At 42.4% G+C, this 14010-nt stretch overlaps 1 protein-coding gene across 1 annotated transcript in view; it reads left to right on the top strand.

The window, feature by feature from the left end:
- Positions 1–9154, top strand: part of GCLM (glutamate-cysteine ligase modifier subunit) — a 72278-nt gene extending 63124 nt beyond the window's left edge. The window contains exon 7 of the mRNA XM_086957927.1: positions 8749–9154. Within this exon, the coding sequence (XP_086814053.1) occupies positions 8749–8936 (188 nt within the window). The 3' untranslated portion in view covers positions 8937–9154. The remainder of the gene's footprint in view (positions 1–8748) is intronic.
- The last annotated feature ends 4856 nt before the right edge of the window (positions 9155–14010 follow it).

Genomic DNA, 14010 nt, shown 5'->3' on the forward strand with positions numbered 1-14010 from the left:
CTCTATAAAGCTTACAGAAAGCAAGTATTTTAAAATATAGTACATTTAAAAAAGCAGTTCACTAACTTTCGTGTACGTTTTCATACTTGATTCATTTTAAAACCCATTTCATTGAAAGTAAATGAGTGAAGATCCGGAATGTTCTCTGGAGGATACCATTACCTTGTGCCCTTTAGATAAGGGCACCTAGATAGTATGGATCTTTAAAAATGGTCTCATCTTGATGTAATCTGCGTAGTTGCTGACTGCTACTCTTATCTGTGCATGTCCCTTATAACAAAGTGCATAGGTCTCGTTTAGGTGAAGCCGCAAGTACATAGAACGTTCCTTCATGTCATTAAATTTCAACCAAGTGCTTCTGAGTTTGACTGTGACAGATACATTGAGTAATTTCTTTAATTAGTGTATTTTGCTTGTCAGTCACACTACTGCAAACTAGAGATCTGAAATATGTTGCTTCCTAGCCCAGGACCACCATACATTAGTCATGGCCAAACCTTTGTTGCCTCCTCATTCCCAGCTACCCTTCCTTCCCTTGTGTCAAACAAAATTAATTTCAAGGGAGAGCAACATTCTGCAAGAAAAAGTTCCATTGCCATTCTAAAATGTTACAAATTGGCTGTCCTCTGGCTGCAGTAAGACTTGGTTCTTAAAGTTGGCTCACAGGAATGCAACAGGTAAAAACGGGGACAACTAAAGCATCTTATGTTCCTACTAGTGTTATGATAGTATTATGATTTCCCTTATAAACACAGCACTTTTAGAGTGTAGAAGGTAAAACAACCTCCGTTACACACCAACGAATTACTGTTTTAACCACTTCAAGCTTCGAATCCTCATCAAACTAAGCCCATCAACATTTTGCTGTATTGAAGGGGAGTGCCTTTGTCTTAGCCTGATTTAGTGGGCATTCTGCAAGCCACAGAGCATCAGTGAATTTAGAGAGCATTGTAGGACCTCTTCCACCCAGTCACACGAAATTGTATTACCTTTTCAAAACAAAGCAAATATGTGCTCCCCTCCCACCTACTGTGGGGGGAATGAGTTGCGATTGCCACTTTAAGAGAAAGTAGTTAATGCAATAACAAACTGTTCTGGAATTAAACTCTAAGAGTTATTTTGCCTTTTACATATATGCTATGACCAGATAAGGATTCATCATCAACTCTGTAAATATTGGCTCTGCATAGTTCAGTGCTCTAATCTAATTAAGACAGTCGATGCGCAAGATTGGGACTGTCTTAATCTTCGTAAGGCTTAGTTCAATGCTAATAAAGCTCTGTGAGACCAGGATTCCAAGTTATATCATTTAAAGGGTTTTTTCAAAACAAACAATTATTATTACAGAAGGCAATAGGTAATTTGTTCGTTAGAAATTTGCATCAATAAAATAACCAAAGTATAGTTTTGTAAGAGGACTAGCATAAGGTCTTTCTCTGAAGGAAACCAAGGAAAGAAAGTACAAATCAGTAAACACACTAGCGTAGAGTCTGCCTTCAAAGAAATAAGCTAAAAGACTGGCTCATCTCCAAAATAATGCAACGAATGCAATTTTGTCTAATTAAGGAAACAAGTTGACATTTTACGTAACACAGCAGTACAATGGTTGCTCAGCTAATGGAAGACATTGACAGGAAACCTGGGGAAGTTACAAAATAAATTAACATCTTGAACATTTCTTCTTCTTCTTCTTCTTCTTTTTCTTCGAGAGAGAGCAAAATTATTACATTACAAACACCACAATTGAGGATTTGTCTTGGATGATTTTCCTGAAATGCAAAAACACAAAAGCGCACAGAGAGAAAATGGCTTTCTCACTTGAAATAAACATGCACTATTGTTCTGCAAATGTTAATCGCCGTCATGGCAGTCTGACTACGACCTAATAATGTTAACTGAATCATGTTTAAATTAAGCATTGTTTATAATTAGTAAAAACCTATCTACGCGTATTATGTTTTACTCTTATATCCCAGCTCTTTACTGTTTTCAGCTTGAGTGACCCTGCCAACTAGTGGCAAGACTAAAAAGTTTCAATTGCTGTTGATTCAGTGCTTTGCACACTGGGCTGTGCACTCATGTAACAGTCATACGTGACACAATCCCTTCTGGGTCCATAGACACAACCTTGCCAGTTCTTGTTTTCTCTAAAGAACGATGTGGATCAGAGGCAGCACATTCATAGTCCAGGAATTCCTCAACCCTTAAAACTAATTGGTCTCTTTTTTCGGATTGCTTCTGTGAGGTGCCTTTTTTAAATTTAAATTCAGCTAGGGTAGCTTATATACCAATGATTGTGCTTTAAAACATGTGCATTGTTTCACAGGTAGTTTACAGAAGCCCAACTGCATTACATTTGCATCTCTTGCTGGAGGGAAGACAGCTGGTCCGTATCTTTGCATTGTACTCTGCCACCAGTACAGTGTTATTCCTGAACTGCCTGGCTTGTGTGCAGAGCTAGGGTGCACCAAACCTACAGAAGTGGCAATCAGCACTAGAACTGAGAACCAGAAGGGGCTTTAAGGGCCCTAGCCATCAAGTTACACCCTTTCTGCTATCAAGGTAGAGAGTCTTCCTACTCTAGTGTCCTTGTCCCATCAGAGGTAACAGTAATTTCACTTAACAAGTGCACAGAGTAATCGTGGCAAGCTGAAATAACCTGTTTGCAAGTGTTTTGTTTTCTCCTTGTACAAGACAACTTGTTTCACTCTGATCCAGTTATCATGGATGTGGGAAAGGGTTTAACACTCCCTGCAGCCAAGGGCCCTTGAAGAACCCAAACCCTGTCTTGCCCCGGAAACTCCATTGTGCCGGCGAGTCAACTCAACTGCTAGCCTTGTACAGATCCAAATGTACTTTTGCACTAAGATGAAGCCAATCTTGTCTCGTTCTGGCTGCAGTGCTGCATGTCTATTACACGTATTAAGCATGTCTCCCTCCTTGCAGTGGTGTACAGCATAATGATTCGGTCCCCCTTGTATAATGTGATGAGGGTTCCCCTGAGTTTCCCATATCTCAAAGATATTAATTGAACTTGGCCTCATTTGGGATCACCCTGCGCTGCAGGGGCTTGTGTTACACCCCTGCCTCCTCGATTGCGGGTCAAGGGAATACCTCTCATTTCACTTTGATATTTCAGAGACTTTCACCAGATGGTTGACCTCAGCTTATCATGTGAGTTCTCTGTCACAGTCCTCCGCTTGACCAGCAGACCCATCTCACCCTATGGCTCAGTGGTTGAACGTGGCTCCATGAAGAGCCTCACCGAAAGAAAAATCTCAACTCTCCATTTTCACAGCAGACCTATTTAACACCGTTTTCTGCATGGCTATGATGGTGCTGCCAAAATTAGCTTTTAAAACCTTGTTAATGCATGCTTGACACAACAGATTGTATTGTACCTTTTATGTAGTACTTGTACCTTTGTGGGGCACCTAGGTGCTTACACACACGAGCAGCATTCTACACTGTGCTGGTTCGTGGCTTGAAGTTTGTTGTCTTTAGCTTATGTGGAAAAAGGTTTTCGTGTTGTGCAGATGAAACCAATAGGTTCGATTCAGTACTGTCCTATTTTATTGCAATTCCATGTGCACATGGTCAGCTTTAATACAATACAGTGTGGATTTTGCCATCAGTTTCAGTAAATCGAGACATGTTTGTGAACTTGTCAAACCTTTTAGCATGTCAGCGGGCTGGGGTAAAGCAGGCAGCAGAGCTTTCTTGGCCCCACAAGGCCCTCTGTTATCGTGTTATGGGCACTGCGGAGTGGACAGACATGTCTTAGAGTTGTTCCAAGGACTATAAAATAGACTGGCTTACTGTGGAGAAAGGCAATCAGTTCTGGCAGCGAACTAGCAGGGAATGTATGTATGGGCTCTCCTTCATCACAGTATGTAGTTATACACTGCCATAATAAAGAACATATACATATATTTTTATCTACTGTGGCACTGTCAAGGGCAAATGTGAGAATAGTATCTAAAATGAGCACACCAAACTTTTTATATGAAGACATGTCCTAGTACAGGCTTTGTGATATGTATGATGTCAGCCATGTATACCTGTGTTAGGCTGAATGCAGCCCTCAGACAGGAATATTATGCTGAATTGTTAGCAATATTGAATATTATGAATATCATTTTGAATTGTCCTACATTAGAGAAATGAATGTGTATTGTACCCTTTACATATAAAATTCAAGGACATTAAATTATAATGCCACAAAGTATGTATGTGAGTAGGTCAGTGGAAATATTTTAGAGGATATTTCGACATCACTAACTATCTGCGTTAAATAAATATTTTTCTACGTTTGATATAAAAAAAGCATAGCATCTGACATGTTTTGTATTGTACATGTTATTGTTTGATTATTTCATTAAGCTATCATTGTTCTGTCCTGTGCCCACAATCTGCTTATATTTTCTCTTGCTGTAGATATTCTTTTTTTTTTTAGACATTTATTCTATTCTTCCCTGCTTTTGACAAGTCATTCGCATGCAGGGGACCTCTTCTTTCTAAACTATATGCAGCCCACAGATGTCATCCCCCGCTGCTGCTATCAGGGAAATGTACAGGAGATCGGTTTCCTGGTGATCTGTCCCCTGCCTGAAGAGCAGAAGAACAGGGCCTTTTTGTAGTAGTTCACACAAATAATACGTGTGAAATTATGCTTGTGTTCCTATAATGTATGTGAGAATTCATGCATGTATGAGAAATATGCTGTGAGAACAAGAGCATTCTGTTTCCAATACAATATAAAGTGAGAACCACATGCACACATCCTGAAAAAGCAAAAATATCCCACTGCATGAATACATACATAGATGAATGCTTATATGTTGGAGGCTAAAGGCAATATACCTAGACCGGCACAAGCTATAGACTGTAGGTCATACAGACACTGGACAGGTAATAGGTCACAGTAGATACAGATGTTACATATAGGAAGTGCCACTGGAATTATGTGATTCTGCAGCTACAGCGTTTTCTGGAAAATGATGGATTTGCCACATAATCCATCATCTGCGGCACAGTCTGCAGATTGTAGTAAAAAGATTGTTTCTAATTTAAACATATCGAAAGTTACTAAAATATTGCAAAATGTGTTCCCTTGAAGTAGCAGGTTCTTCACAATGATTGACTAGTCATCTTTCAGTTGCGGACATCTGTATTTGGTTGTTAAACTGATATGAATGAGGTGAGAATCGTTGCCCAGACACTATTACCATGTGTACAAATTAGGAAGTAATACTATCGCAAAGTGTGTCGCGTAGTTTAGTGAATCCTGCTGCATAATTTGATCCTCCTCTGCTGCATAATTCCAGTGCCTAGTTATAGGCCATCAAATGTATGCACGCATGCCACAGTTTATAGAAACACATTGGCCATTCCCTCTACCTGCAAATTTCTGCCAACCACTCCAATGCAACTATTAAATTATGCAAATGTAGCTTATGTGCTAAAAAATGCACAATAATCTCGAGCCATCATAATTAGACCTTTAGTTTCTTAAGCTTGCTTGCTTGCTTGCTTGCTTGCCTGAAAGTTAAGACGGAATCGTCCTGTATGGGGCAAGGACGCTAGGTGTCTGGAGTCAAAAATTGGACCACTGTGGTGCTCTCTTCCTGAGACAGGCTAACACAAGTGCAGCGGCCAGGGCGGCTGACTCCGAAACACAGGGGCTCACGGTTCGATCCACGGCAGGTTAGCCCAGCACTGTGTGACCCTGGGCAGTAGCAAGCTTAATCTTCCCAACGGCCCCCAGCGCCGGGACACCTCTCCGGATGTAGCTGTGCGCTTTACAAATGCTGGTATTTCTATTTCTATCTTGTACAGCTGTGAATTATGTTGAACAGGATAACGATGCATTTGCACTAAAAGCCTATTTCAACGAACCACCTGGGGAGGTTTGGGTGATACTTTTTTTTGTCGCGCTGGGCGCTTCTTGTTCTTTTGAATAACAAAGCTCATTGAGGTTTCAGAAATTGATTTTGACCTTGCCATGCCTATCCTGCTAATGTATTTGGCATTATCAGTCTGCATGAACAAACATTAAGATGATCAGTATTGTCATTCAGTCAGCTTAGTAGGCTAATTCACTTTCTGCAGAGATGATTTTTCAACCTTCAAGTCAGTGGTCCGACTCTCTGTACATGACTAATTTAGTTGGGCCTTGAAGTGGGGGTGGTGTCTAAAAGGGGGATGGAGAGTCGATTGATTAACATGTATAATTCTGGGTGCCTGCATTTGTATCAGTGACAATTACAATATGACGTATTGATTTTGGGAAAGGTTTGTGTCCTGATTTATGGTCACTGCTACACTTAAGACTACATCTGCACATTAGGTGGCAGCCGTCAAGGAGAGAGTTAAAGTCGTGCAATAATTCTCTGTGGGATTTAAGGTGTAATGTCATGTAACATCGAGTTCTTGGGTTGTTAAGCACATGAGGCTTGGGTGTGAGGGGTGCATTCCAGATGTGCCTGGAGAAGACATTAGGTAGCCATTCTGGCAGACATCTGGGTAGTCTGTGGGAAACCGGAGTGATCCACGTCCACTTCATGTAGCCCGGTGTCTCACCAAGCTCTCCCTTCTCGATTTCAAGCACTAGTGTACCACTTGTGTTCGTTCATGGATTTTCCACTAAGGGATTTAGTTAAGGATTTAAACGTTTTAATATTGGGTTCCGTAAAAGCCTTTTATTGGTTTGGGTTAGTTAAATAATACATTGTACCCAACCAGTTTTGTGTGTGAATAGTACTCCTATTTGCAGACCATGCTATCGCTTGCACCTAGAGAAGAAGGGAGACCTTTAGGCTGCCAAACGGCTGTTATTTAATATTGAAGAAAGGTTATTGATATACCACGCTATTTAATAGACTGATAACTGCCAGCCATCACACCACGATTAAACTTTTATGACTGTTGTGTAATCTGAGCAGTATTGTTTTAATAGAACTGCAATGCTGTTAAGACATCACCTACTCGGCTCTGCATCTACACAAGTGCAATTAAATGTAAACAAAAATTCTACCCTTACAGACTGAACGAGAACTACCACCAAGGTTTTATTTGTATATGGGGGAAACATACACTTTAACTTCTTTTCTATTGCCATATGTAGTTAGTGACGCACAAAATAATTTTCTGTAGCAGTTTTAATTGTTACTGTTTTTTTATTGTAAACTAGGAGCCCACCAGGTTGTGTAAAAGTAAAAAAGCAAGAGGGACCAGATTTTTATGTAAATGTACAGTGGAATACTTATTTTGACTGTGCTCTGCTTTGCATTCACTTCCTTTAAAATAAAGCTTTGGGAGAGCTGCCTTCCAGCTGTCTAGGAAACCTTAAAAAAAAAAAAAACGAAAATAAACCAACCTTGTCCTCACCCTAAATACAGTAATGAGAGAGAATAATAGCGGTCACAGATTTTTTGTTAAAGAAATGTGATTTTCTAGATGGGTGGAACTCGTGGAGAACAACTCTGCGGAATTCCGCAGTTACCTAAAACTTCCAGGAGATTTCGCAGAGTTCAGCGAGCAGGTGAAATTCGGCATGTCTATCTGCTCGCACAGATTTTTTAGCACCGGGAGCTTGTTCTGCGCTGTAAGTACAAATAGAACCACACAGAGGGCGCTGCTTCTTTCAGGTGGTCAAATAGAATTTCTACTCGAGCTGCAGCTTTCTCAACGTGAACAGTAGCGACCTGCCGCAACTCCCCAAGTTGAGAAATATTGCCGAGAGGCATTCAAGCACTCAAAAATCGTGTTAGGGGATGCAAATTTGCGCTCGCCAACTTAACGTTGGAGAGCCATGCATGAGAAAAAACTCAGCCACATATCAGTTAACAGAGTTTTGCTGGAACTCCATGCTCCAAGCGGAGTGCTGAGTAGGCAAAACTCCACATATGGAGCAGAACTTTTCGCCCACCCCGTGTATATTATTGGCTGTAATAAGGAGTTAATAACATCACACTGCTTTCTGCTTGCACGTCGTCCTCTGGTGTATCAGAACTCCTCGTTCACCTCAAACAACCATATATTAAACTGGGTCCTTGATCCTATATCAATCAAAAATCTACAGCAATAGAATACCAGATATCACTAGTGGTTGGTGAGCATTCATATCTTTGCATGTATGAAAAGAACAGCCAATGCAGAAAACACAAACCAACGCACAATCACTACTCTTGCACGAGAAAAGCGAGATGTCGTACTCTGACATACAAACTTCAGAGATTGAATATCCTAGAAATGTCACATGTCCACAGCCCCCTACTAAAATGTTTGCTTTCAAACCGATCTTCCATAATGTTGATATATTATTGATTGCTGAATTAACGCCTTAACCGCGGCGGCAATTCCGCCGTGGTGCGGGCATTCTAAAGAGTGGGCGGGGCTGCGACGGCCAACGGTCGTTCGCAGCACCAGGGAGGGAGTGCCCGACGGGAGCACGGAAAGGGTTAACTACATAAAGAAAGCAACAATGAATGGCTTTGCTTAGCCAGCTAGATCACCCTCTAATGAATGCTGGTACCTGTTAAGTAGCCCTCACACTCTACATCCTGGCATGCATTTCATTTTATACATCTATGGAGAACGGTTTATAGCTTATTTAGTTTAATCTGGATAACTAAACCATGTTCAGCTTTGCTTTTGACCTTAAGCCACGTAAAGAGTAAATGGTAATGTGTAGTTCTGTTCAATTGTTCAAATTTAATACATTTTGGTTTTATGCTTTTCCTTTAGAACTACTCACGGAGTCCAGCTTCCAGGAAACCATCAAAGAAGCAATTGAAGATAGTCGCTCAAAGGAGTGGACGCCATTGTGGCTGTTGCGTTACTCCGTGATTGTTAAGAGCAGAGGCATTATCAAATCAAAAGGCTATATTTTACAGGCTAAGCGAAACGTCCCTCCTCTAGGCTACGAAAGCTAGCTAAACTTGGGGTTACTGCCTTTTAGTCTGTAAAACTTTTATGAAGGTGCCTGTAAAGGTCATCTAAAGAGTAGAAACTGTAAAATATTGCTGGTATCTGACCAATTTGTTTACAAAAATCACGTTCGTAAAGGCATTGTATAAAATAACTGTCCTGTCCCAGAGAATATTTGTGTCTACGCACTGTGGATTGTTTCATTAAACATTTTATTTTGCAATTGCGGGTTGGTTTTCAATTGAATTCATTTAACTTGGAGTTGAGCTGCACCAGGTGAAATTATTAAGTGTTACACCACAATCAATTTTGAGATTAGTCGTTTCTGATATAGCTGACAACTGAAAAATAAGATGCTGTGGGCAAGTACTTAGATTTATTAGGAATGAGAGTATATAAGTGGTCTAACTGGAGTTACAAGACATTAGGTGAAACAATATCTTTAGTACAAGAAATAGGCTTTAAGTAACACAGGAAGACTATAGGCAACCTTTAACCAGGAAGCGAAATTAAAAGATTAACCACAATCTAAGGTGACTCATCTTATATATATATTTTGTTCAGTAGGTTCTATTGAGGTTTTACATCCATGCAAAATAAAAAGCATTATAAAAAAACAAGTAGGGTTTTAGTTCTTATTTATCAAAATAAATATCTACTCGTACGGAAGCTGTATAACAGTAAAGCTAGGAGGCAAATGAGCTCACAAGTGGCATGCTTAGTACGAAATCCACCAATTACGAAAATACCGATTGTTGATTAATTTGTTACATGTATTGGCTGTTATGAAGTTGACTTAGAGCGATGATATGAATAAGCATGAATAAATAGTAGCCCCGCGACTCCTGAAAACAGAAGACACAGAAAATATAACTGATGGAAATGAATATTACATTAAGAAGATAGAGGAGAAGGGATATGAGAAAAGAAGGGAATGGACGCATTATTGTGTGATCTACCACTTGCTCTGTGGAAACGTGTAACGTTTGTGTTTTTAGAAAAGATCCTATGAAATAGATTAATCTAAATGCATGAGTCTTCTTCGATCTACTCCTTCAATGAATGTCAAATGTTGTTGGACAACCTATCAGTAGCCTGCAATGGGTGTTGAGAATGATATGCACACTTATGTTACCCATGGCCACCAAGTGTGGAAAGCGATAAGGTTGGCAGATTTTTAATCCAAAAGGATCTGTTTGACTGGTATTGTTAACAAAAGGTGCAGTAGGATGTATTAATCTCTAGTAAGAAGCGGGTGTAGAGACACTCACTGTCCAAGAAGCACAATAGGAAAGTCTAATAAAATATGCTGTTTAAATGTAACTGACTACCGGTGTGCAATATCCTTCCAGTAACATTGAATTAGTCTACAGCTTAAAAACGTGTGCTCAAAGTCCCCAGATTTTTAGGTCTCGCCTGTCGATGCGCATGCGCATCGAGCAAGCAAGACTATGGGGGCTTATCCACTCTTTGTCCAACTTGCAAGGAATCGTGGCGATTCCTTGCAGTGCCTGTGACTTTTAAGCTCAATGCGCATGCGCATTGAGCTTAAAAGCGCGTGCACATGCCCCAGCCGCCTGCCTTGCCTACTCTCCCGCCCCCTCACTTCTTGATTGCACGGCCGCTAGGCCGTGCCTCCCCTACTCTCCTCCTACTCTCCTCCCCTCGCCGTCTGTTCCCGCACTCCTCCCACACCCCCGCTCCGCCCCCTCCCCTGCCTGCCATGTCGCGTCGGATTTCTCCTCCCCCCTCCCCCCAGCCGCCTGCCTTGCCTACTCTCCCGCCCCCTCACTTCTTGATGGCACGGACGCTAGGCCGTGCCTCCTCTACTCTCCTCCTCCTACTCTCCTCCCCCCTCCCCTTATCTGGCCTTCCCTCCGTCTGTTCCCTCTCCCCGCTCCGCCCCCTCCCCTGCCCGCCGTCTGTTCGAGACAAGACGAGAATTCCCTCTCAATAGGTAGGATATTTTACATTATAGGTTTAATCAACGTTTTGATGTCTGCAAAACCTGAGTTGAAATACTGCGGTAGTGGCCTTGGGGAAACTCCACAGCACGACACAAACCTACGTGTCTTACGGAGCATATTGCTAATATCTCCTGGCCATCTTCCTGCCCACCTTAAGGTGATTTAGATCCTAGGGATCGCAGCCCGTCTATGAAGGAATGTAATATATTATATATGCTGCGCCAATATGGTTCATCCTGGAGGCATAAGGGCGCTTAAGCCCCTCCTGATCAGGACGTGCTAGGTATGTGCAGAAAGAAACACTATCGCTTTCTCACAACGTTAAGATTTGTAAACGGGTTTTATGCTCCGGGCAACAGTTTGGTGCAAGTATACAGAGCAGGCAGGCCACTCTCTTAAAATTGACCGAGTACGACACAGTGTAGATGCTGTAGACACTTGGTGGTGTGTGATCCTGGGCGGATTGGCTCAGCACCTATCCACATCTGGAGGCCCCAGAATATCAAACGCAGAATGTACGTTGATAAGCAGTACCCAAAGAGGATAGCGCACTGCACAGCTCTTCTCGACTGTCTCCTGCTTAATATTACACACTATGAAAGCGGGTGTCTCTTTATCGGCCCGTTACATACAGACAGGCGTGGACCCTAAGCCCCCACCCGCCCAAGGTGGAACGCCTGCTTGCCACTGGCGCCTATTTCTCATCACGGGAGGAGGCATCATTTAAAGATACCAGATGGGAGGTAGACGGGCTTCCCGAATCACACTTGCTTCACAGACGCACAATCTGACCGTGGCCGCACGCCCCCTCCCTCAGCCACCCAACTGTAAATTGGGAGAGGCAGCCAAGTGTGAAATGTGTGAGTAATTCGATTGGGAACATGCTTCCGGGAGTGAGGGGTAGAGGATAAGCAACATAATGTATGTGTTTTTATTTTGCGCCCAAACTACTTTATTTAGTTTCTGTGAGCGCACGTTGTTTACATTGTGACGAAGGGAGACGCTTAAAGTCACCCAGTGTGGAAAAGATGGCAATTAAGTCATTTGGGCATCCGATTGATTGATGATGAGGGGGAGAAATAGATGCTCGCAGTTGTGTTTTGGACAAGTTATTGATATGAAATAATTTTTGTTTTGTTACTGTCAGTTTTACATTGCACAGTGTGTCATTGCCTTGTAGAGCTTTAGGTGTTTCGGAATGTCGTTCCGCGCGGCTCCAAGGTATTCTTTGATCTGTTGGTGTATGGTTCTGGCGTGTGAGGTAGGAGGGCTTTACAGACTGGATTAGTGTCAGGATTAGTTTCGGTTGTATTTTTATTTAATCAGCAGAATTCCCCTCGGGTTTTTTGCACCTCGACACATAGTCCGATACACACTCACCCTCACTCACCCTCAACACCTCAGCCTCACCCTCACTCACCCTCACCCTCACTCACCCTCAACCCCTCACACTCACTCACCCTCACTCACCCTCAACTCCTCACCCACACTCACCCTCCCTCAACCCCTCACTCACCCTCCCTCAACCCCTCACCCTCACTCACCCTCAACCCCTCACCCTCACCCTCAAACCTTCACCCTCAACCCCTCACTCACCCTCACTCTCACTCACCCTCACTCAGCCTCAACTACTCTCACTCACCCTCACCCCCTCACCCTAACTCACCCTCACCCTCACTCACCCTCAACACCTCACTCACCCTCACCCACCCTCAACACCTCACCCTCAACCTCAACCCCTCACCCTCACCCTCACTCACCCTCACCGTCACCCTCACTCACCCTCACTCTCACTCACCCTCACTCTCACTCACCCTCAACCCCTCACCCTCACTCACCCTCACTCACCCTCAACCCCTCACCCTCACTCACCCTCACCCACCCTCACCCTCACTCACCCTCAACCCCTCACCCTCACACAGTGCAATAGGTCTCAGACCATTTCAGTTAGAGCTTTAAGAAATGTTTATGGCTTTTTTTATTTGTAATTCTTTAGCATTGGCTACAGGAAACAAAAATGCTAAACATTTACAAAAAAAACCCATAAACAATTCTAAAAGCACTAACTCTAATGGTGCGAGACCTATTGCATTTCCAATGCTTGTTCTTCGAGGTTCTAGCAGGCATCAGATTCAATTAATGTAACATTAGCCAATCCGCTAGGGATCCAGTATGTTAAGTGCTATGTGAAATTTGGACCAAGCAAGATAGGGCATTATTTTGTATTGAAGGGCTTTGGAAAAATCTCTATTTAGATTTATGAAGTGTTTACCACATTTGTATTGGAGTGCAGTAACTGGGTTGGTTGTGTGAAAGCTTAACAGTTAATAAAACGTTGGAAGGTGTATGTCCAGCTGCTAACAATTTCACGAGTGAGAAGCAATTTCTGGGTCTTTAGGTGGGCGTATTTTACATAATTGTGTCCTTTATTTTTAAGAAAGTGTAGAAATGTAAGTTTGATAGATTCTCGGTCCCAGATTTACTAAAGTATCACGCAGTGCAACGGCCGCAAATGTGCTGTGCTACTGGAGGAGAGACCAGGAGAGTGCCATATTTACGGAAATGACGCTCTCCTTCCTAGTGCCGGTGCAGAAATGTGCTGGCGTGCGCCACGCACACACCTTTGCACCATAGTGCAAGGGTGTCTGCGTGAGTCTAGCATGGGTTTTGTAGTGGAAGGGTAGCCATCCAGTACAAAGTATTATATATAGACTAACTTTAGAACTTTTCCACCTTGTATGTTTGCTGTACCGTGCAGAAAGAAAGGAGAAATAAAAGCATTTCTCCAAGATAGCGCCTGGCTCAAGTGTATGCAATTTTCTGACACAAACCCTGGTCTACTTTTTTCTTAGTAAACGGAGTTTTGCATCAAATCTTGGGTGGTTGCATGGGAACTCCCATGCACCACCCATAGAACACGCCCTTGGTGCTAAGTGATGCAAAGCATCGCTATGCGCTACTTTCAATTGATTTTCCAGTGCAAAACAAGCTTTGCACAGGAAAGGAAATTAGTAAGAAAAGATTTTGGGTCACTTTTGTGATGCAAACACAGCTCGAAATAATAGCAATTATACCCCTTGGTTTGTTAAAGTAGCAAATGATAGAGGGTTAT

The sequence above is a fragment of the Lissotriton vulgaris genome, chromosome 1_1 (assembly GCF_964263255.1).
Source record: "Lissotriton vulgaris chromosome 1_1, aLisVul1.2, whole genome shotgun sequence".
In the NCBI taxonomy this organism is placed as follows: Eukaryota; Metazoa; Chordata; class Amphibia; order Caudata; family Salamandridae; genus Lissotriton; species Lissotriton vulgaris.